The sequence below is a fragment of the Salminus brasiliensis genome, chromosome 19, assembly GCF_030463535.1.
Source record: "Salminus brasiliensis chromosome 19, fSalBra1.hap2, whole genome shotgun sequence".
Lineage (NCBI taxonomy): Eukaryota > Metazoa > Chordata > Actinopteri > Characiformes > Bryconidae > Salminus > Salminus brasiliensis.
In genome coordinates this window covers 24,174,691-24,199,231 of record NC_132896.1, presented here as the reverse complement: position 1 = coordinate 24,199,231, position 24,541 = coordinate 24,174,691, and the positions used below count along the sequence as shown (strand labels likewise).

At 39.8% G+C, this 24,541-nt stretch overlaps 1 protein-coding gene across 1 annotated transcript in view; it reads left to right on the top strand.

The window, feature by feature from the left end:
• Positions 1-24,541, top strand: part of LOC140540748 (connector enhancer of kinase suppressor of ras 2-like) — a 110,290-nt gene that overhangs the window by 27,108 nt on the left and 58,641 nt on the right. Inside the window, exons 2-5 of the mRNA XM_072663177.1 lie at positions 614-777; positions 17,085-17,287; positions 17,457-17,544; positions 20,123-20,164. Of these exons, the coding sequence (XP_072519278.1) occupies positions 614-777; positions 17,085-17,287; positions 17,457-17,544; positions 20,123-20,164 (497 nt within the window). The remainder of the gene's footprint in view (positions 1-613; positions 778-17,084; positions 17,288-17,456; positions 17,545-20,122; positions 20,165-24,541) is intronic.

Sequence of the window (24,541 nt, the reverse complement as noted above, 5' to 3'; positions counted from 1 at the left end):
TATTTGCTTACCACAGTTCTACAGCATGGTTATCCGAGTTACCATAGCCTTTCTGTCAGCTGCCGGCTTCATTACACAATTCCGAGTACTTTAGACACTGCTGTGCATTAAAATTCCAAATCAGCAGTATAGAAATCCTCAAACTAGTATACATTTCCTAAAACTGCTGCCCATATCTGCATGAATTTATGCATTGAACTGCTGACTATTCATTGATTGCATGAATTAGTGCGTGTACAGTTGTTTCTAATAAAAGGGCGTGGTGAGTGCACATATGAATGTCTGTTATAAACTTTAAATAGCTAATGTGTACGAAGTTGTTTTGCAAGATGCAAATGTTAAATCTAAAATGGGCAAAAAATGTTTCCATATGCTCTCACACAAAATTCATTATCATAGCAGTGGGCTTTTTTCCTCTTTTTTGATTGAGTTTTGACATTTATGGTATGATGCTGCAGTGATGTATTTGAGAAAATGGCTAATAAATGTAGACTTGTATGCCTTTGCATAAAATAAAATATTGAGCTAATCTATGATGCACAAATATCTAAAACAAAATGTCAGGGAATAAATGGCCAGTCTTACATGTGACGACATGTGTTATGTCCACCAGGGCTGGATGACTGCCTGCAGCAGTACATCAAGAACTTTGAGAGGGAGAAGATAACGGGTGAACAGCTCCTCCACATCACCCACCAGGAGCTGGAAGAGCTAGGTGTTACCCGCATTGGCCACCAAGAACTCATACTGGAGGCTGTGGATCTGCTATGTGCACTGGTAAGCCGATTTAGTTCATACTTAAAGACTCTCTGCTTCCCTAATTGCCTAGTAAACAATGCCACATCACTCTGACTAAGTCATTACTTGTGCAAAGATAGTATCCCACCAGCTGTTACACGTAGTATTGATCAGTGCATTCTTGCTGTTTACTACACCATCGCCACTGCAGATTTTAGCTGTGCACAAATATTTGCACAGGAGATCAATAATGCTAAAGGTTATCCACACAGGAAAAAAAAGTGCACACACAGCTTAAAATACAAGCGCAAATTTGAACAAATTAGCCTGCGAGGTAACAAACTGCATCCCACAGAGACCTGGATTACAGTTTGGGTTTCTGTTGCCTGATTAGAGCGTTCCTCACTGCTGAAAAGGTCACTGCACTAGTTTTGCACATTAGTTATCGGAGAGTGCTGATCTATAGCTCGCACACTACAACATGTATAAGCTCCATGGAAAAGCTAGCAATACATGGCAACCCACAGCCAGCTTCTAAATGATTTTAGAGTATGGAGAGAGGGATAATAGAGACATTTTGCTCCACGCTAGCCGCTAGCTGTTGCTAATGTGAATCAGGGCAGATGTCGGCATCCCTGTGGCTCAGCATGGCTGTGACAAGAAGTCAGTTCCTCTGGGACTGACCCTCCAGGCCCACTGAATAAAATGCCATAAACGCTAGTATGGGAGCAAAGCAGCCACTAATTCTCAATGACATGGCCAGGGATGCAGAAAGTAATCGTTTACTGGCCTTCATAAGCAATTCTCATATCAGATCTCTATTGCTAAGTTTATACTGAAAGATGAGTAAGTGAGTGCTCATCCTTACTGATGACCTAAGTGTAGCAAATGTTTAATTTTTTTTGTTAGCAAAATAATCTTTAACTAGTTAAATCAATTGTTGAATGAATTACATGGAACATAATATATATATATTTTTTACACATCCCCTAACACAGATCATTTATACAATAAGTAGCAAACATGAAGCTAGATGGAACAGAAGCTTTTAACACTTAGCTAGGGTGACCATATTATGGTTTTCAAAAAAGAGGACACTGGGAACACATGCATTGACATCATGGTTAGGATGTTGTGGCTGAGGGGCTTCAACAAGGCCTAAGTTGTATTTTTTATTTGTGAATGTCTTACAAGTAAAATGAGTAAACGTTTTTGGTTTTCCACCTTTTACATTATGTTTTCATGCCAAAATAACAAATACAAAACTGCGGGAAGCAGTTTGACCAGTGATTAATGTAGATGTGGGTACATATAGACCAATAGTGGCGGAAAGAGGGCAGGGCTTAAGCAGTTTAAATAATGGTTGATGTAGCTGTAAGTCCATGTAGGTAAAGACTCTGTGAAGACAGTTTAAAATTGTAAAAATCTGCGTGTGTGCCAAATGTAGAAGCAGTGTAGACGTGAAATCGGTGTGAAATCCCAGACATTTTACACAACAACAAATCCAGGCTGGATGCATTTTTCTGATTCCAAAAACAGTTCATTCTAGAAAAGACAACCATATTCACCATTTGTGTCAGACACAGATGGAATTTGGCCTCCGCCTTTAACCCATCCATGCAGTGAACACACACATACACACCAGTGAAACACACACAGCGACTGTGAGCACATATCCCCGGAGCAGTGGGCAGCCATTGCTGCAGTGCCCAGGGAGCAGAGAAGGTGAAGGGTCTTGCTCGCGGGCCAAACAGTGGCAGAGTGCCTGAGCCCCGGTATCAAACTCACAACCCTGTCAATAGTTTGGAGCTCTTACTGCTGAGCCACCACTGTATTTCAACCAGGGTTGCCGAAACCTTGCCACTGTACATATGCCTGTTGAAGCATAAATTATTCCCAGCCAAAACTTCAGCTTTATTTAGCAATACAGGCTAACTTGATAAGCCTGAAGACAGAACACCAATGTATTCAAACCCCACCTTTTATCATGAGAATAGCATGTTCTGACTTATAAATAACTGAATTTTACTATTGAACTGATAACAAATAAGAGCTCATTGACAGAAAGCATATCCACAAAGAATGCGAATAAGCTCATAATCAAAACTGTATTTAAATCAAAGCAGTTTGATGATCTTAATAGGAAGATATTTTTAAACATACTTGGTATGTGTACTGAATAATAACTGTGGGATATGTTATACGTTCACTGAATGCAGTGCAAAAACAAACTCGGATGTTTACAATGATAGAAAATCAACAGGGACAGTTTGAAACTTCAATAGAATGGCTTAAGAAGAAGTTTTAAGGGCTCCTAAAATGAACTGCGGTTGCTGCCGGAAGCTGCTACTGATGCTACGACTCAGACAGGGGTATTTTACAAGAAGCGCAAGTGGAGGGGCAAGCCTATGATTCATGATCTGGGCTGTTGTCATTGGGGATGCAGCTGCTTGCTATCAAGGACACTGAACACTCTCTCTCTCGTGCTCGTTCTCGCTCTTCCTGGCAACAGCCAACAGAGCCCTATAGTCAAGAAATAAGCAAGGCTCCTTTTTTGTCTTTAACCACTTTTTTCTTCCTCCGTAAATTACTTCAGTGTGGTTAATGAGCTTGGCAAGGTAGCTTTGGAGCGCTATATCTGAGTAGCAGTGAGCTTCCCTTTGATGGCTCCTTTGGTGGGAAAGGAAAGGACAAGACGCTTGGTTTCGCCGCCATTGCTGGCGATTGAGCTGCGGTTTAATGCGATTAACTCTCTAAGTCTTCCCTTGACATTGGCAATTGTCATTGGTATAGTAAAACTGATCAACATTTTTTTGTTTTGTTTTCTATCTTTGTTTTTTTTTTTTATGAAGAAAATGCTGTCTATATGCAGTGGTTAGTGTCCACCAAAATTAGGTCGCCAAAATTCCCCAAATCTTAATCTGATCGGGAATCTGTGGCATGTGCCTCATCTTGAAACCTACAGCACCTACAGGATATCTGCTAATGTACACATGTTTTTGGCAACAGTCTACAATCAGAAGTAAATTTACATTTACAGTTATGGCATTTAGCTGATTCTCTTATCCACTTACAATGTAGATATGACTTAAAATGTTATTCGGATTACATACTGAATGAAGGGGTGTGTAGTCAAATGAAAAGTTTGGGCACCCCTGGCCAAATTACACATTTTGTCATTAAAACTTACTAACACTCATTAAACATGGGCTCTTCATGCAACTGTCTAAATATCTGAAAATAAAAGTACTTGATGGCCAAGGCAAAGGAAGGCTATAAAAAGATGACCAAGCATTTTTCTTGGGGTTGCTACATTGCAGTGCAGTAGAGGTCATGATGAGATCTGAAAGACCAAGATATTCTCAGAGAGAACTGCTTGTATGCTGGTAAGACCCCCATTTGACTGCCAAGAGCCCGTGTGAAGGTTTAGCTTAGTATCGGGTGGTATATTGTTGAATAGAGGGTAGTGCATTGTTCCACTTTGCAGCGCTGCATCATTTTCAAGGAAGGGTTATAGGTAGGAAACCTTAAACGTGACCTTGTCACAAAACTTGAAGTTTGCTTGAAGTTTGCTTGAAGTGTGCTACAGAAAAGACAAACAGTGTGAGTTTTGAACAGTGCTGTGGACTGATAAAGTCAATATAGAACTTAAAATCAGCCCTGGATGCCATCCTGATCTTTCTTCATTATAACTGAGTGCATTATTTAAGGTGGCACATGCATTTTAAACTGGAAACCCATAAATAAAAAGGTAACTTTTCACTCTTATCACTCTGTGCATTGTCTGCACATTATGTGTATAGGGGGTTTGAGTGTTGTTCAACATCCTCACTACTCTGCATGAATATAGGTTTCTGTTGAGTCCAATGTAAATGCCATAGGCCAATTTGTTTTCACATAATAAGAAAATTAAGATGAGTAGATGGTAATCTTGTTTACTGGCTCATTTTTAATGTTTTGCATAAACCTTTGGACATTTAATGGCCATTTAAACATTTCCTATCAGCAGATCAGTTTGTACATTTGACCAACCAAATCAATTCAAGCTCCACTCTCGCTTCGGATCTGAAAATATCCACAGGTGTTTCTGTCCATTCTTCCACTATGAAAAGACAACTCAATGCTGTGGCACAGAACATATATGGAGCAGATCTAGAAACCTTTAGTGAGAAAAGGAACCAGACTAAAAAGAAACACATTGCAAATCACACAAAGAAGGTACTGATACTGTCAGCTCAGACCTCCAGACCTCCAGAATCATTGATTATGGAAAGCGATCACTTTACAAGTACCATCATTACTCAATATAATTACTTGTGTTGTAAAAATTCTCCAACTTCTAAGACTGAACTTTGAAGGTGTAGAAAAATCTCCCTGCAGATTTCTGAAGTAAAACTGAAAGACAGCCTTCTTAAGAGAATGGACCCTATGATAAAGGTAAAGAGTGGACAAACAAAATGCTGAAACATTTGATGTTATATTTATTTCTTCTGTGTAATGTATTGCTAAATGTATGTTTTTGCTCTTTTTTGTTGTTTTAACCTATAAATCCTATAAAAAGTTTTACATTTGTTAATTGCATGCAGACAGCATGTGAGGTGATCTATAGCTGACTGTTCAGGTTGATGTGACTTAACACACTACCAGTTATCTTACTGATTGAAATATTTTCACATAGAGGTAAGCATATTATTCTAATGTCAATGTGCAATGTCAGATGTGTACCATGAAACTCAACATGGTTTATTTTTTGTTTTTTTATGCTACACTATACATGCTTCGAATACCTAATTAAGTGAACCAATGCAAAGATGAGTTTGGATATCCATATACTGTAATAGCAACAGCAGTCCCTATGTAATTCACTTGGAAATCAGCCCTGGAAAGCTGGCAGTGGCTGAATCGGCCCACCCCGCAGTAGCCGCAAAAAGGCGTGAGGGAGAAATGCCGTGGCGGCCATGCTGGGGGATTAGAGCATTAGGGCGCATTAGAGAGTGCTTTCAGCGCTCCGCCCTACACAGGCGGGCCCTGGAGGCCACGACTGGCCGAGGGAATCGCTATTGTAGTGCCTCCGTGCTGAAAGTGCCTTGCATTAGTCAGGGGGCAGCTGCTGACTCTCCGCTCTGGCCTGTGTATGTGTCTGTCTGTCTGTGTGTGTGTGGGAGTGGGTGGGTGGTGGCGGTGATGGAGAAAACTCTGTTATCTCAGCTCCGCACACGGCTGGTGGATTAGCAGCCTCTCTGTACGCCACGCTCCGCTCCACTCAAAAACCTCCTGAACCCCCTCCGAATGAATGAATGTGCCCATGCGACGTCTGGCCCCAGATACGCACACACAACTGAGAGAAGTGGGTTGGGTGTATAGGGTCTCTTAGATGTGCACAATCTAACTGTGGCCCATAATATCTGTCTACCCTATGAGCCTATGACTGCTCAGAGAAAAGGCCGGTTTTGGTGTTAATTACATAATTGTTCCCAGTCTAAGCTGCTTTACCACACATCAGCATCTCCTCTGTCTCGGTTACATCGTACAAGCCAAGCCTTTTAAATGTCGGAGTAATCCATACGAAAAGCACACCCGTCTTTTGTGCAGCTTTCACCAGCACATCATCAGAGATTTCTTTTTATAAAATCTTATAATGTACATTTTAATCATGGAATTGGCCACATCTGTAGCATGTTGGTAGTTGGTTGTTATAGCATATTTGATGGTTAAAGGGTTGTTGTTAAGCAGTTGCCTTAGATAGATACAACAGCAAGCATAGCAAAAACCATAGCAACATCCCATCAATTACTAGCAACACCCTATGCTACCTTAGGTGGGTACTGGGTTATTGAGAAGCAGTTGTTAAAATGTTGCTGTGGTACTGGAGGTGGTTGCTATAGTATCTAGGACACATTGTATGCATGCTTCATGATGAATGTATCAAAAGGGGAAAAAATCTTATGATAATACATTAAAGTTAGAATTGTTTTCCAACCTGGAATCTGCCACATCTGTAGCATATGGTCAGTTAGAACAGAAAATATTCCCCGTGGAATAGTCCTTTACTTTAAAGGAAAGGAAAGTAATTTATTATGTCTAGGGAAGCATGTCTAAGCTGGAATGATGCTTTTGATAGTGCAGCTTAAGCAGTAACTTCTAAATGCTTGCAATAGTGTTCCAAGTGGCAGTAGGGAATATCTAGGTAGATGCTATGGTATTCCATGTGGTTGTAAAGGTGATGGTGATTGTTGCAATGGTATCTTAAGTGGTTGAAAGGTTATTGCTGAGCAGATGTCTTAGCAAGCACCTCAAATATCATAGCACCATCCTAGCAACCATTTAGCAATCATCAAGCAACCACCCTATGGTATTTTATGCTACTGTATTCCATGTGGTTGTAACTTATTATTTGTTGGTTGCTATGGTATTATCCTGGTTGCCAAGTCATTGCTAAAATGTTTTTGTGGTATCGGAGGTGGTTGCTATGGGATCTATAGTGCATTGTGTGAACATTGCATGACTAATGGATCAAAAGTAATTGAAAAATTATTTGAAATGAAGTTTGACGATGACGTACATTAAAGTTAAAGGAAGCATTTATCAACCTGTAAACTGCAGCATCCTTAGGCTACCGTCAGATACCACTAACCACAATTTACCTCGATGTAGAAAATATTTATTTACCATAGGGAGGCATGTGTAAGCTAGAATGGTGCATTTCATTGTACATCCTAAACAACTGCTAAGCAATACTTGTAAAGCGGTTGCTATGGTGTCTTAGGTGGTTGCTAGAATGTTGTTGTGGTACTGCAAGTGGTTGCTGTTGTATCCACAGTGTTTGCTAGATGTTTGCTATGGTGTTCCAGTTGGTTGCTGGGGTGTTGCTGTGTGGTAGCTATGGTATTGGAAATTATTGCTAGGGTGTACATTATACTCTACTCTGCTGGCCTCCTAAACCCTCTACAACTAAATGAATGTGCCCATCAGATGACATAAGAGATGTGTTCAAATAATTTTCAGTGCATTATTTGATTCACTCCTATGGGCACTTTAAAAGGTTAAATAGGTATGCAATAGGTATGTTTAAATTTTGTGTCCAATAAAAAAAATGTATATAAGCACACCTTTCAAAATAAGTGTGTATAAAAAAAATAATTTGTGTTCAAAAAGCATCCTGGAGTTGGGTTGTGACATGATAGTTGACATATTTGACAAATAAAAGTGAAGAAGTTGAAGAAGAAGTTGAAGAAAAGAAAATCAGATCAATTAGGCATTGAACAGTTTCTACTTACTGTATTTGAGATTTGGGACAGAAGTACCATACAGAGATTAAAATGACTGGATCATTCTTTAAAATGATAGCTTATTTTGTTTTAGAGATATGAGGTTTTATCGTGTCAGAAATTAAAATATATGTTTTTGAATGAAGTTGTGGGCAAATGTGGTATTATTAAGAATGTCTATACCGGGTGCATGGTCTCCTTGGCAACAAAGGAAAAAGGCCCTAGATGATAGGGGAAGCTTAGGCTTGGGGGTGTTCTCAAAATGGCTAATGGCCTTTCTCTGGGCGGTGTTGTACTAATTATTGATTGGTGCTTTTATGTGCACATCCTCATAAGCATGGCCTTTGATTCCGCATTGATATGATAGTCAGTAAGCTCAAAATAATACACTGAGACCATGTTCTAAAGTGATTAAGAATGTGGGTACACACACACACACACACACACACACACACACATTCACATACTGAACTGTTGGTGTGGTTCATAAGAGCTGTGAGAATGTTGCCATTAGAAGTCTTATTGTTCAAATCCGAATAATGAGCACTGTTTTCTTTTTGTTTAAAGTATACAGGCAATATGAACCACAAACATCTAAATAGACCAAAGACAGAGTTAACTATAAACTTGTTAACAGTCTTGCTTTGGTGCGTGAAAGTTGCCCGTCCAACAATAAATGAAACGATTTTGTTTACCTCCCCAAAAAGTGAAGGACAGCAAAAGGAAAGATCTAGTAAAATGTAAAATCTTCTTAGAGAAAATGGTAAACTGTTGGACTCAGCCAGTCACTTTGTGTACGTGTGTGGCAAACACTTCATCACAGGTCAGGTAATGATGAAGTTAACAGTTAGAGTGTTAAACATCAGAGTACTGAATGTGGATGCTGCACTAAAACAGCAGAACAGATTACATAGTGAAAAGCTGAGGAAATCCAGGTTTAATGTTAGCCTGTTATGACTAGCTAACAGCTCGCTCGCATGCACCGGCTGCAGCCAGCTGGATTTTCCCTTGATTTGTTGAAACAGAGTTACCCGAACAGCTTCGCCTGCCTGTTCCCTGAGGTGATTTTTATGTCATGATTATCGTCATAGTATTCCAAATTCAAACTGGGTCTAAATGCAGCATTAACGCCATGATAATAAAAGAAATGGTTGTTCATCCACTTTTAAGGAGGCATACTGAAAGGACACTCATCAGTACCTGTTTTTCTTTTCCATGATTCTGATCTTTGACATGCAACAACATGATATAAATGTTTGCCTGGCTGGTGTAACGACTGGAAGTATGGTGTTAGGTGGGTGCTCTCATGGAGAGGTGAATACTTAGCTCCATTAAGAGACACGCAGGGAACACGTCGTGCAGGGGTTTCAAACTCAGTTTTAATGAGCAATGAGAGCACCTCAACTTCGCTCGTCACAACTTCTTAGACAACACCAGCTGGACAACCCAGGCTACAACCCAGCACAGTTCACCATACGCACACACTCTCCCGCAATTTCCTCCAAACTCTCCATGCACATGCGCACTGTACCCCACCTTAAAGTGACCGTTACACTGGCCATAGCTTTTAGACTCCAAATAGCTATAACTCCACAGGTAATTCTTATTTTATGCAATTACATTGCCAAAGCCCTGGAAATTTGTATTTACCACCAGTCAAATTAGAGCCATGGTTTTCACGAGGCATGGGCATTACACAAAGGTGAAGTATCCTGACACGTATCCTGACACTTCCTTCTCCATATTCCCACTGTCTGAAATATCATTTAAAAATTGCAGTTAATTAGAACAGTGGAACCCTAGGCAACATCTGTAAGACCATGGAAACAGAACTACTCATATGCAGGCAAGGCACTCCCAGGATACAGATGCCCCGCCCCCATTCACACAAAAAAAGACCTGCTTGAAGGTTTACTTGGACCAAGAGTGGTTTTTCACTACTGTGCAGTGTTTCTTTCAAAACATGATCTACATCTACAAGATTCAGCTCTACAAGATTCAGCTAAAGGGAAACATTTACATTTACACGTAAGGCATTTAGCAGACGCTCTTATCCAGAGCGACTTACAAAAGTGCTTTGCTATTTACTCAAGAATAACCTCAGCTAGTTTGAACAATTCAAAGATACCTCTAAGTTTAGACACTACTAAACACAAGTCAATAAGGTGACCACTCTACTATTCGCCCAAGTACTCTCGAGTGACATGGCTGAACTTAGAAACGTTGAAGACGACCCGTGCCGCTGCATTCTGGATAAGTTGCAGGGGCCTGATGGTGCGCAGAGGAAGACCAGCCAGAAGAGAGTTGCAGTAGTCAAGTCTTGAAGTGACAAGAGACTAAACGAGCACCTGGGCGGCCTCTCTAGAGAGGAAGGGTCGAATTCTCTGGATGTTGTACAGGAGAAATCTGCATGAAACTTACCTCCAACCTCGTCACAGTCACAAAAATTCTTGATACAGTATCTCATTAAAAGGTAAAGCAAAAAGATCTGAATAGATACACTGGTCGCAGCTAAACACTAACACACACACTTGCTTAGACTGCAAAATTGGTAAAATGCAGGGGGGGGCAATATATAAATAAATAAATATAACCTGACCCAATTATGCTTATGAAACAAAGTACCTCTCTCTCTCTCTTTCACTCTCTCTCTCTCTCTAGCTCTCTGCACCAACAGCAGCATCATATCTTTATTGTTTTGTTCAATAGACAGCCTCTTTGCTGTAGCCTGTCCTGTAATACTCATTAGGGAAATGTTTTGCTGATAGTTTATGAAATTGTGCCGGCAACCCGAAATGAGTACTGAAATATTTATTGTGAATATTAAATTAGAACCTCAAATTAGAGAGTATTCATTAATATACAACAATGGCTGTAATGCACTCACCCTTTATTTCCTTAATGATGGATTGTAGTGTACTTATTAGGATTTGGTAGTAGGTTTGAGGGACTAATGAGTGCGCTGGTAGGTAATGGGAAATGCATATGCATATGATAGATACTAGATACTACTGACAGCAAATACAAGCGAGGCTAGTGCCAGGGTGAATATACACACAGTATATACAAATATATGTTAATGTATGTTAAAAGCTTCAAATAACATTGGATACTATTACATTTACTATAAGGATGCTAACAGTAATCCCATTACTGTATCAGGGAGTTTTGACATTTATGGCCGGAATTGAAGCCCTAGCTCTAATAGTTACGGTTCATCGTTGTGTGAAAGTGAGTGAGTGGTGTAGCATGAGAGTTAGCAGAAGATCAGAAATTGATCTGGCTGGCATGGCGGGTGTCACCAAACATCAGTTTCTGTCTGAGAGGACATGATTGGAGATGTCGTGGGCAGTGAAGGGCGTTGTGGCTCAGTGTCTGCATACTGTTCACCTCCAGCCACACACATATACAGTACACTCACACACACACACACACACACACACACACACACACATACACACACACACACACACACAAACAAACACAGATACATATAAATTAGGCACCTTAGGGTGAAAAGACTTCTGTTCTGTCTGTTCTGTTTAATGGAAGTAGGATTGAGGTCAGGATACCTCTCAGAGCATCACACATTGTGGCCTGCTTTTACCACAGTACTATGACCACTTAAACAAGCTTTGTTGTAGCATTTTGGAGTCTGTAGCTGGCAGCAAGGTCAGTACAGTAAAGTTCATGCAGATGGCAAATTTTTTAGATACAGTTTGAAGGCATTCACTCGTCTCTAAGAGCTAACTTAACAAGTACGTTTGTTTGACAATCGGCTGCATAAGTAAAATCTAACTTGTCGCCAGGAAAAGTGCTTGGATACATATTATAAAATTCATGTGTGGCTTTATATCAGAAGACAACGGCTGAGTTTGCACCTCACCTGTAGTTCTTTTCCCTCCACTCAAGCATGTGCCAAGGTTTGGAGGCGCTCTACACAGAATGTGTTATCAAAGCTGTCAGCAAACCAGGGGAATTGTGCTATCTTACATGAAGCAAAACCCCACAGAGCAAGTACCTGCAAAGCTGCTTCCCATGCCCTCAAATCCTGTGTGAAGCAGAGCAGCCAGATCCTGACTACAGTCTATTGTGCCACTTCCATGCTGATTACAGTCATAGTGCTCTCATAGGAAAGTAGGGAATATACACTATTACCTATATATACACTATTCCATCTGAACTCTCAGTATCAAACAGGAACACAGTAAACTGGAGTTAGAATCTTCAGTTCCTGTTTGTTACTGAGACATTCAAGTAAGCAAAATGCATTCTGAACAGAGCATTCCAGTCCTTTGGCTGGTTGTTTTCAGTATGCTTCAGGACATTGTCCATCTGGACTATAAAGCGTTATCCAAGTTTTGAAGCATTTAGCTCAATCAGACCACATAACATAGTTCTATACAGGCACATCATAAACACTACTTTCACCATGCTTTACAAAACGCTAATCTGGTCTGCCTGTTTGTCATGCATACCACTGGGTTACGATTAGTGGTATTAACTTTGTAGAGTTCACATTTTACACAAATGCACTTGCCTCCAGGTGGGTATTGGCCATGATCTGACCAACTGCTTTGAATGTTTTTCTTTCCAGTTCTCACCCACTAGTCACACTCTTAGCGCTGCAAATGCTTCCTCTAGTCACATGAAGCCAGCTGATCGCTTCTTTTCAAACCGTTGCTAACATTCTAGGAGGAGAACACTAACTTCCAGTTAACAGATGCCTGCACTAGCGAGCATTGAACGCCGTGATAAAGGGAGAGGTGGGCCCTGAGACAGCATGGCCAATTATGCTCTCTAAGACTCGTGGCCATGGATAGCTGTGGTATTACCAAAGATACTGTAATACTGCAATAATGATACAGTCAACGATGACAGTGTGTTCTTTCATTTTAGGAATGTTTAAGTATTGTCTTGACTCTCAATAGTTTGCTTCAGTGGTAGCTGTTTGTGTTTTTATCTGCTTACTTGTAAGTGAAATAATGAGGGAATTGCAAACACCTGCCCATGAAAGGACTAAGCAGCTAATAGTCCAATTACTTTATAGATCATAAAACATGTCCACCTTGTTTTCCATTAAACAGTGGGGGTGACCATCTTTGTTTATTTTGTATTAAAACATCCGGTCTAACAGGGGTTTCGCTGACATAGATTACAGCCACAGTGATAATAAACATACAAAATGAGTAGTACAATATGCTCAGTAAAAGGGTGTCACAATGATTGGAAGAAGAGGAGAATTTTACTTGAACAATGCTATTATGAATACAGTACAAAGATGGGAGTGTTGTGGAGAACCATATAGCTATCCACTGAGGGCGCAATATTAAAACATCCACCCAAACGTCTTTTCTTACCATTTTTAGACAGGAGAACACCAAAGAACTGGCTTGGTTATGAGGCTCCTGTGAAGCAGAAGCATCGGGTACTTGTAAGCCTCTAAGATTGGCTCATTGGCTAACATCTTACCTAATAGCCTCACAAACATCTGACACGGTGCTTCACTAGAGCTTTATAACAGTCTCCCCACCACAAAAAGAGCAGATGTTTGGGACGTGTGGGTGTTTTTTTTTTTACATGTAACATTTTCAACTATAGACGCAGTTTTTTTTTCTTTGGATATGGTGTCCCAAAGCTGTAGTTAACTATGTTCTAAATCGCTCTAAATAAGCTTAGCATAGCATTGCTACTTTATGATCAGTGTCCACAACAGTAGCCTACCTCACTCTGAATATGATCTGAACTTAAACCATTTGATATAAAAATATATATAAATCGGGTGTGGTGGATTACAATATTTGGAATTCCTGCATTGTTCACCGAATCTGACTGTAAAAACCCTCAAATTAAAACACACCACTTGAAAGGTAGAGCTTTCTGGGTTTACCAGTGGTATGTACAATTTTGTCAGTTGCAATGAGTGCAAATTCCTTATGGCAAACTTTTTTTGTTTACCAGTATATATGAAGGAGCAATTGATCATCATAATGCGGCCCAGAGAGGGTGGTGATGAGTTATGTCAACTGCACTGTTTCTGGTTTCTTGGATTCCCTGCAGTTTCATTGCTACACAACAGCTCCTGTGTTCTTTCCTCAATAGTGCTTTCTCAGCCAATAACCGTGCCCTTTGTTTGTTTAACACTGCGTTGCAAAATGAAACAACTTCATTATTAAATTTGCTAATGAGACCACAAAACCACCATGCAGAGACGAGGCGAAAAGACGTACACTGTTGACAGCGTAACCCCCTTTTATTTGCTCTGTATTTCTTGGGCTGCAAGAAATCTTGGATCTTTCAGGCATAACTCAGAATTCTGGAACCTGCATCAAGAGTCTTCGGTAGGATATTCACTTTCAGCAGTTTCCTTACATGTGGAGGTTTGGGAAGCCTAAGGGCCCTTCAAGTCGTCTGTCAGACCGTCGTTTGAGAATCTGTGGCACACCATCTTCCATCATTTTTACAGCTGTCAGCTGTAGTCTTTGCAGCATGTTCCAGTGTAGTTTTTCAAACAAACTGATGGTGAACATCTTACCTTCAAGAACTTTCTCTTTACAAATACAGACTACTGCCCCGCTTCTAGTAAGGAGGGTTGTTTGCTTTCATGCAGGTGCAGAATATAATGTAAAAACTGCACTTGAACACACAGCAAAGACTACAGCTAACTACAGCTGCAATGTTTTCAAGTGTGATTTTCAAAGAAGATTAATGGTGAACATCTTAAACATTTTACTGTCTTCAAGAATATCAGTTTCTTTTCTTTATGAATACAAGCTACTGCCACCTCCTGGTGTGGAGAGCTATTTTCCTTCATTCAGGTGCACAATATAATGTCAAAATTACATCAAAATACACGCTGAATATTACAGATGATATGACAGCTAAAATTAGTTAACCTTTGTTGGCAAAAGGTTTTTAAACACCGGCTTGGTGTGTCAGGGCACAGAAGATGTTTTTAGGTTCTGCACATTGTTTCAAACCTCTAATAGTAAGAAAACATATTTGAAATCAGTTCTGTGTTTCTAACCTAATCGCTAATACTATATGAACATAGGGGACCTGATCCTAGATCATTACCGAGATTGTTTTGATCCCAGCAGATGGCGGTAGCTGTATCCGTGAGCCTCTTAATGACAAGTTCTCCACAGGGAGTGTCCCCACAGCTGGCTAATGTAAGCTGCTTTGGGAAAAGTAAATGAATTAAATGTAACCGTATGGAAGAACTACAACACAGGACAGAAGGCCACAAAAAGGTGTCAAAAAGAATTCTTCGTACAATGTTATGAATAAACACTTTTGGCTCCCTAAAAACACCCAAAAGGCTGTTGTATAGAGAACAATTGTTGTAAATAAGATCGTGTGAGTGGTGAAGAATTTTTTGTGGAGGTTCTGTAAAGGTTCTAGTAAGAACCCTTCATTAAAATGGACATTTCACATTATATAACGGTTTGTTGAACCCTTAAGAGGTTCTTTACACTTCTCATTTTCAATATGGTTCATCAAGAAACCAAAAGTGATTCTTCTATGTTACCAGTTAAAGTAATAGTGTAGAGGATTGAACGGAATGCGAGGCCCAAAAGTGTTACATTTATCATGCCGTAAATGAATATCCACAAATATTGTGAATAAACCTTTCATCATGGAACGACAGCTTCTTGTAATTTCTCTGAGCTCTACTTATCAGCAATAAAGTGAAATGAACAACCAGGTGACACTATAGTACTATGCATATCTAGCCTCACAAACAGTCTCAAAAAGTGGGTGTGACATTGGCTCTGAGCTGACCTGCCGCTGATAGCTGTGCTATCTTAGTGTCTTTCATTACAGTCTGATAACCCTTAATGAAGGCTACTCTGATTAATGAGCTGTACACACACTGACGACTAAATACTGCAGGCTTTGTGATGAGCACAGCACGCATCCACCCAACACCCATCACAAGGTCGAATGGTCTGTCTCAGTTTCACAGCTTCATTCAGCAGTCCTGCTGATACAGATTATATACAGCATTATATAGCATCACTTTCTTTTGTAGTACCCTTATTCTTAGGAATGTACCTCAACCTTTCAAACTAAATGCTTCACACTTCTTTTATTGTAGGATCCTTTGTGTAGGAAGTAGAGGTATCACCTCCAGAAACCAAGGTTAACTTCATTAACGAAAAAATAGCAAAAAATATTCATTGACAACCTTTCATTTATTTCATTTGAAAACAAGAACTATGATGAAATGGACGGTTCAACAAATTAAAGCTAAACAATAATTTGAATGACAAACTGACTAATTATGCTTAATCCGTTCATCAGTCTGTCCAGTGATTAGCACACTGTATCCTAATGATTGGATTTTCACATTTTGTCTCTTCTCTTGCACAAAGACAAATATATCTATGAAATTACATTTTCTAAATCGTAAAACAGGAAATTAACTACAACTTTTTTTTTTTTTATGTTGAGTTCCCAGTCTTTCCATTTTGCATGAAAAAAATACGACAAGCGTTGTTAGGGAACGCTGTTTAAAAATGTAACATATTCACATAGATTTTTTCTTGACCAAGCTCATAAATGTGCAATAAAAATCACTGAAATCAATATAAATTATTAACAAAGTGACTGTGAAACCATATTGCATGTACACACTGCACTGTAACTGTTTAATTAGACAAATATCATATCAGCAAAATTGTCAGCATGTTAAAGTTAAATAAATGCACAATGTATTTGAAGGTAAATGGGGTCATATGTGTTCCATAATTTTGGATGTAAACATGATACTAAATATAATGTTAAGACTATTAAACTGTTGTTTAGGAAAGTTAGCAATAAATATGACTTCCAAAATAGTACCTTAAAATGCATGACTAAAATTTGACTACATCTTTTAGAAATGTAATTGGCTAAAACTTGACTAAAATATCTTTATCTTTTTTTAGATTAGACCTAATAATAACAAATATGCAAGTCAAAATACTCAAACTAAATCAAAATCACCTGCAGAATTGAACACTGCCAGAAACCATGTTGAGCTATCTTGTTCTCAAATGTTTAATTTATCTTTACTTTACTGATTTGTTTCAGAACTATGGTCTGGAAACAGAAAACCTACGGACCCTTTCACACAAGCTCAACGCCTCAGCAAAGAACCTGCAAAACTTTATTCTAGGCCGACGCAGGGGCGGGCACTATGATGGACGGGCCTCTCGACGCCTTCCCAACGACTTCCTCACCTCAGTGGTAGACCTCATAGGAGCTGCCAAAAACCTGCTAGCCTGGCTTGACAGGTACATTACAGCACTAGTTGGCTGCTGTCAAACAAGTATCAGTAGACCATTAAGCTGACACAATATTTTGGATATAGATTCAGATATGGTGGTATTTATTTTCTTTTGGAAGACTATACAAGTTTACAAATTTCAAAAAAGTTGTTTTCTCTCCTGTTTTGCCTTGCAGGTCGCCCTTTGTCAGTGTGACAGAGTATTCACTACTGAAAAACAACATTGTTCAACTGTGCCTGGAGTTAACCACAATAGTACAACAGGTACCGATCACCCATCCTTCACTGCTTTTGTTGGAAACATACAGTTTATACTATACAAACGTCATGTAAAACTATCCTGCCACTGGATTAAATGGAAATGGTAAATATTGAGCTTTCTCAAAAAGAGCTTTGGGAATGATACATGTTCGCAGCTTAGATAAACAGCTTTAAATATACTAACATTTCACACTTTTGCACATTACAGGGTCCCAAAGCTCACTCAAGCTAATTATAAATTAAAGCTAATGGGGTCTGTTTAGTTCAGTTCAGATGCTGACATAAAGCATGTTTACAGACGTTCTGATCCAAGCCCCCTAGTGTGCAAGCAGAGCATGGCAGTGGCTTGTGAACTCCTGTTGAGCCAGAGGAAGAAATTTTGAGAGAAAATCATTATAATCTGGTTGATGCTGTATAGTAAAACAATAACCCAACAAATACTATAGAAGTAGAAAGTATAAAAATGACTAATGATTGTAGTGATTGTAGATAATGATTAAAGAATATAAAAAAGAGGTGAACCCATCATTACACACAAGTATCAGTCCCAGACATTAGTGTGATGCACATGGGATCATGCTAGCTGCTGGTTGTCTAGAGTTTGCATTCAATGCTAGCTATGTAAATCGATCTGTGAAAGCTGTGGCATAGGATAATGCACCGCAGGGCCAAGTTGAGGCCTTGGAAACATGCAGCTTCACTGGCATCCACTGAAGCAAAGCCCTTAGCCAAGAGCCTAGTAGCCCGCTGCTGTTCCCACCTGAGCCAAAGGCCTTGTTCTCACATGCTTCACAACCAAAACCGTTCATGGAGCCTTTTTCACACAATGGGACCGGACATCGCCTGGCCAGTGGCCTCCTTCAGGAGCAGGACAGCTTATGTGTCCAAAGCTGACAAGCCTGGTGCTGGGGAGATAACCAAGCTGGGTAAATGCACTGGGCCAAAAAAGCAGCCAGGTGGACACTGGGTTGTTAAAGCTGTACAGGACATCAAACAGGCCTACAACTGCAAAGGTAAATGTGGAGGACTACTGTCTGCTGTGCATGTATATAAGCAAGGTTTGTTTCTCGATTAGGACTCATGAAGTCCCTTAATTTCACCTACCACCCCAATTTCTACAGTCAGCACAAAGAAAGCACATTTTGAAAGTGTGGTGCCCAAAGCGTTCTATCTATTTTGCTGAAGCATGTACGATGTAAACAGTTTCCATGGTATAGTTATAAGTATTGACTGAATCAGCCTGTGCATCCTCAGCTCCTATTGATTGACTCCCTGTGGCTGGTGGCTAGTGGTGAAACACATGCTGTAGGGCTTGTTTTCTTTTAGGCAGCTCACAGGGGTCTGTCTTTTATCGCCATGGCTGATGCATTACCTCTACCTATGGCATATATCCCATTGTGCAGTCTTATATACTTAAGCACACTTTCAACATCAGTTAAGTTCAACCACCCTCCTTGCCAATTTAAACTAAATAGAACTTATTTTAGCAAAGAGATACACAGATAAGCCAAAACATTATAATTTGGTCCTTATACTCCGTATGTTGGTAGAACATACAGGTAAACACTGCAAACATACCTGTCCATCCACTTCTTTTGTTGTTCCAAGGTCCTAAGCTGACACTTGTGTGTTCATTATCCAGTGTTCACAGTGGGCAGGAATTAGCATGACACTCTACCTTATCTGCGACTGTGTAGCTCCATAAGCAGCCATGTGGAGTATTACTTCTGTAATGATCATTTAAAATTTCTGCCACAGTAGCCTTTCTGTCGGTTCGCCAGAAGAGATTTACTGGCTTTGCGCATCAATGAACCTTGGGTCCTCAACATCCAACGACTGGTTTGTAGTCTGTCCTTCCTTGGACCACTGTTGGTATGCACTCTTCATTACTGACCAGGAGGACCCTACAAGCCAATTATATACTTTGGGCCTCATTCAACCATCTTCTTAAATTTTTTTTTTAATTTGTTCTTGAGAAAAGTCTATGCCAGATTCGTGAATAAGGATTATTATGATGAAGAATTATTATTTTTTTACATTAAACAAATCCCAAATTAGAACACATTGGTGAATCTGTCAGAATCTTGGTGAAAACTGCATAAGTGGGTTTTAAGAAGAAATTCAAGACAAAATTATAGGCACTCTGCTCTACACTTTTTCTCACAGAACCATAAATACAAATCTAGAACTATTAAGGAACCTTTATTTTCATAGTGTGTTTTGGCAGAATTTTATTACCCTATGCTTGGTTGGAAAATATTAAGTTGGATAAATTCATCCAGTGTATGTTGAATCTCAAACACAGGTGCATGCTGTGTCTCATACCATGTATAACAAAACTGTTTCCATCATGTTCTCAGGCATGGCTTAAAAGGCACAGACCTGTGGTGGCTGTTGAACTGTGTCAGACTAAAGATTGATTCCCTACATTGCCCTTTAGTGCAGTGGTTCCTAGCCTCCAGTGGGACTCCTTTGTGCAAATGTTAACGGTTTCACTCGACATGGCCAAGCCTTCCTGCCTTCATTAGAGGAAATGGGATCTTTTTGCCTGATTTCCTCTGATCTGTCTGTGTGTTCACAGGACTGTACTGTGTATGAAACCGAAAACAAGATTCTTCATGTGGTGAGTACCTCTTTTTGTCTCTCTCTCTTTCCTCAAATATCTTGTGCTTGTTAAAGTCTTTATTTAAGTCGAGCAAAAATAGCAATATTCTGTGTTGCCTGGTTATTTATGGAAGGTGTCGCAGGATCTTTCCTCTTCAGACTCTTGGAAACACACTGCTATGTGTAGACATATCGGTTTGCATTTGTTCACATCATATTAAATGAGAGAAGTGAGAAATGACTGGGCTTTTTTTCACTTCAAATAACCTGCTACTATTTGGGTAGAATAAATACCATTCAGTCCCAATGCTCCACTTGTTTGGGTCACAGTTCTTCTGTAAACTGTGAGTGTGTGTGTGTGTGTGTGTGTGTGTGTGTGTTGCACTAGTCCTGCTCTCTTGCCTTGGCTCCATAGTGAGACAGTGTGGTGGAGGGGGAGGCCAGCTGAGGCCTGACCCATTTTCAGTAAAGCTCCGTCCTACTGCAGAGCCCCAAGCGCCTTACTGTTCCTACCTCCTACCTCAACAAATCACCAGTGTTAAATTCACTCCTATAGAGTTACAATTACACCTACTGAGTTGTATCTGAAGCAGTTTGTGCTTTGTATGACTTCATTTTAACGCTCCTACCTTTAATGTACGCTGTAATTATTTGTAGTGAAAAGTGTGGATTCCAAACAAGAGTAAGAGTAAGAGTAAGTAACAAGAAGATACTTTATTATGATGTTAAAAATGCCTTGTTGGTACTTTTGCAGTGTCTATAAAATATTCATCCCTAGGATATTTGCCCCTTTAATTGTCTTTATAAGTGGAATCATGGTTACGTTGATTGCAAGAAAGGACATATGCTGATGCTGAAGATAATTAACATTATTGCTTTATCTGTCATAATGTTTTGGCTCATCAGCGTTATTTAGTGGTATAAAAAACTTTTTTACTTAAAAAAAATTCTTTATTTGCATAGTTATTAACTTTGGGCCTCATTCAACCATCACCAAGAGTTTTCTTAAATTTGTTCTTGAGAAAAGTCCTAACAAAAAGACTATGGAAGAATTATGGTTGTGTTTATAAGTGGAATCATGGTCATGGCGTTTTTATAATAATAATAATAATAATAATAATAAAAAAAGTATTTAATGTCAATGTCAAAATTATAAGTCTGACAGTGACACACCTATGAAAAGACTATAAAAAATAACTTCAAAAGAAGTCACACACCCTGATTTGCATGCATAATTTACCTGATCAGAACTGACTCTCACCTGCTATTTAAGCTCTGATAGTCTCCTTCTTTCTCTTCATCTCTTAGTCTAAACTAAGCACATTTTAAACTGGCAAAACGGAACCCCTCACAGGCTCACATATACCTTCATTTGATGCACCTCGTTCTACCTCATTGCGCTTAGGCTTCTAAATACTGTTTTAACATAATACTGTGTTCTTTTTTAACTATATGTCATAGCATGTCCGTCGTAAGCATGCACATTCAGTACTGAGTTCTGTGCCAATCATATTTCAACCAGTAGCCGGTCTCCTCTTTCATAACGTCTCATAACTGAAATGAACTCCTCAATAAAGTTGGCGGTATAACTGTAATACTGTATACTGCAGTATTTAATTTGTTGACAGTATCTCGGTTGTTGGCGGTATTTCCTGATTATTAATATGTAATTGACGTGTCAAATTTCTATACACAGCCAAATAAAATCAGTCCCCTTGTTCTTAGGCACTGCGGGAGCTCACTGATTGGTGATGTCATGCTCTGAAAACAGGTGGGGAAAAAAGACAAGCCCACTGCACTTTGCAAATTTAGCAATATGATGAGGTTGATTTAAAAGGGAAAGCAAGCAAACCTGGATAAATAGCTGATCTAAATGAGTGTACTTTGAGCCTCAGTTAGCTGGGACACGGTCTGTACTGTGGTGTTTAGCCTGATAGCACTAGCTGGTTATGACACGACAGAACCTGTGGTCCCTGTTGTCCCCTCACCAGTAATTTAACTTCACTCTCTCAGACACAGGTTTTTACGGCAACACTTGTGTTAGTAGCTCAGTAGTTAATCTGTAGCTGAGCTAGCTGGCCAAAGCTTAGCGAGTGGACTACAGATCCAAAACCACAGAGAAAAAAGTTGATAGCTAAGATTAGCTATTTTAGATCATCTGCCTTTATACCGCCCTGCTCTACCTACTCTACACCTACTTCATATTTTTAAAGATTAGGGTTGCAATAAACAATATACTAGAAAGATCTGTGGAAAGATCTTATTTACCAGCTTCCTATTCACAGTTTTTATTCCACCTTAAATTAGTTACACCAGTTAATTGAGAATTAAAGGTTAGCTAAGGTTAATAATGCTTCATTAGTTTAATCCAATGGCAGGAAAAAATAGATCTCAGAAAACCCAGCGCTGCATCACAGCAGCCAAAGTGCTAGAATTGGGCAGAAGCAACAGCACCTCCCACAAGTCCAAGCGCCTTGCTATCTCCATCTACATTGAATTTGGAGATGCGATGGCACTGCTGAGTGATGAGAAAATGTATTTACAATAATAATGTACATGAAGAACATTTGGGGAGGGGCTAAAGCTGTCCCAAAAATTGGCCTAGCGATAAAGTTTCTGTAACAGCTATTGTTACTGATTTTGCAGAAATGTGTGATGTGTTATGTCAGCGCATTCAAGCTTGGGTTGAATAAGGTTATTGTAACACTGCACAGTTGTAGTTCCAGTGGTGCTTGCAGGTGCGTCACAAGATACACACACATGTTTATACATCATGCTTTATTCTAAGCCAGCGGCCTTTGTTAAATAGAGGTACAGTACATAAACACATAGAGCACAGTATGACAGTACACAGACCACTCAATAGCTGGATGGCTTATTTATAAGAGCGTGCCCCAAGATTTCTTCATAAAACAGCATTTTTACGTTTGTTGGTTCACAGTTGGTGTTCAATATTGCAAAACCTCACTGCTGGTCCCTGTCCCCTGAGGACTGTAGCCTACAGCAGTCAGATGGATAGAGAGATGTGTGTGTGTGTGTGTGTGTGTGTGTGTGTGTGTGTGTGTGTGTGTTTATTTCTGTATGCCTATGTCTGAGTGTAGATACGGGCCCGTGCTTATGTTCATGCATGCATAAGGACGCAGAACGTTACGTAAGCTTGTCCTAGTTGCGCGTGCGCGTGTGTATGTGTGTGCATATGTGAAAAGAGCGGGGTGGGGTGTTTATGCATGATGATGAAATGCATTACATAATTATGTCCTAGTTGTCTTTCTTTGTGTATATGTGTGAGCATTAGATGAAGACAGGGAGAAGAAGGGGGAGAGCGAGGCAGAGGAAAAGTGAGAAAGAGAGAGAGAGCAGGGGATAGAATGAAACGGTAGCAGTCTGAATGTATTTGGCAACATTCAGAGCTGTCTGTCTGGCGCGCTGTTTGGACGCCCTTGCTTCACACACAGCGTCTCCGGCTCGGATATGCCTCTGTCCTTCAGACACATCAAATAGATTAAGCCCAGTCGTTTATATTCAAGCGTCAAATCTCTCACATTATTTCAAACATCACTGACGTATCAACACCCCGCCTACAAAAGCATTCTTTTTAATAACCGCTGCAAGGTTGGACAAGCTTTATAGACCACACTGCCAAAAATCTTATTTCTGTATTTTAGGCAATTTTTTTAATAACTAAATGTTGATGCTCCACTGATTGTAATAGTGTGAATAGTGTGTCTGTCATTACCACTCAAGGGCTACTGCACTATGTAACTCTGGTGCAATCCTGTAATATTACTCTATCATGTAAGTCCACATGCGTCTTTCATCTTCAGCCTCCAAAGCATGATTTGTGTGGAGTGGAGTAAAAGTGAAGGAAAGGAGGAAAAAGACCAATTCTCTCATAATGATGCCATTTGTAATTCTGTTTAAACATGTAACATTGTTCCTTTTAAGAAAGACGAGAAGACGTTCTTTGTCATACAATCAAGTTGATAATACCTTATAAGTAACATTCTGGTCACCATTCTATTAAGCAGTTGGGACTAAGAGCGTTCCTCTGCTAGCTCTGGTTTAGATTGGGACACTATATGACAGGTGGAGACTGTTTGTCCTGGAGGGCCAGATTCCTGCACAGTTTTGTACTTTACCCACTCAAGCGCACCTGATTCAATTCACCCACTAATCACCAAGATTAAAAGGTGTTAGAGTGAAATCAGTAAACTGTGATGGGCTACTGCCCTCAGCTCCCCACTCCTGCTATCTGGCCTAACCAAGGCTGATTTTACACCTAGTTTGTGCCTTCATCTCCGGGTGAGAGAGCACTGGCATCTCTCTATGACTCACTCTTTTCCCCATGTCCGGCCTGTATTCTCTGTTTCGTGTGATTCCTGTCTTTACCTGTGCA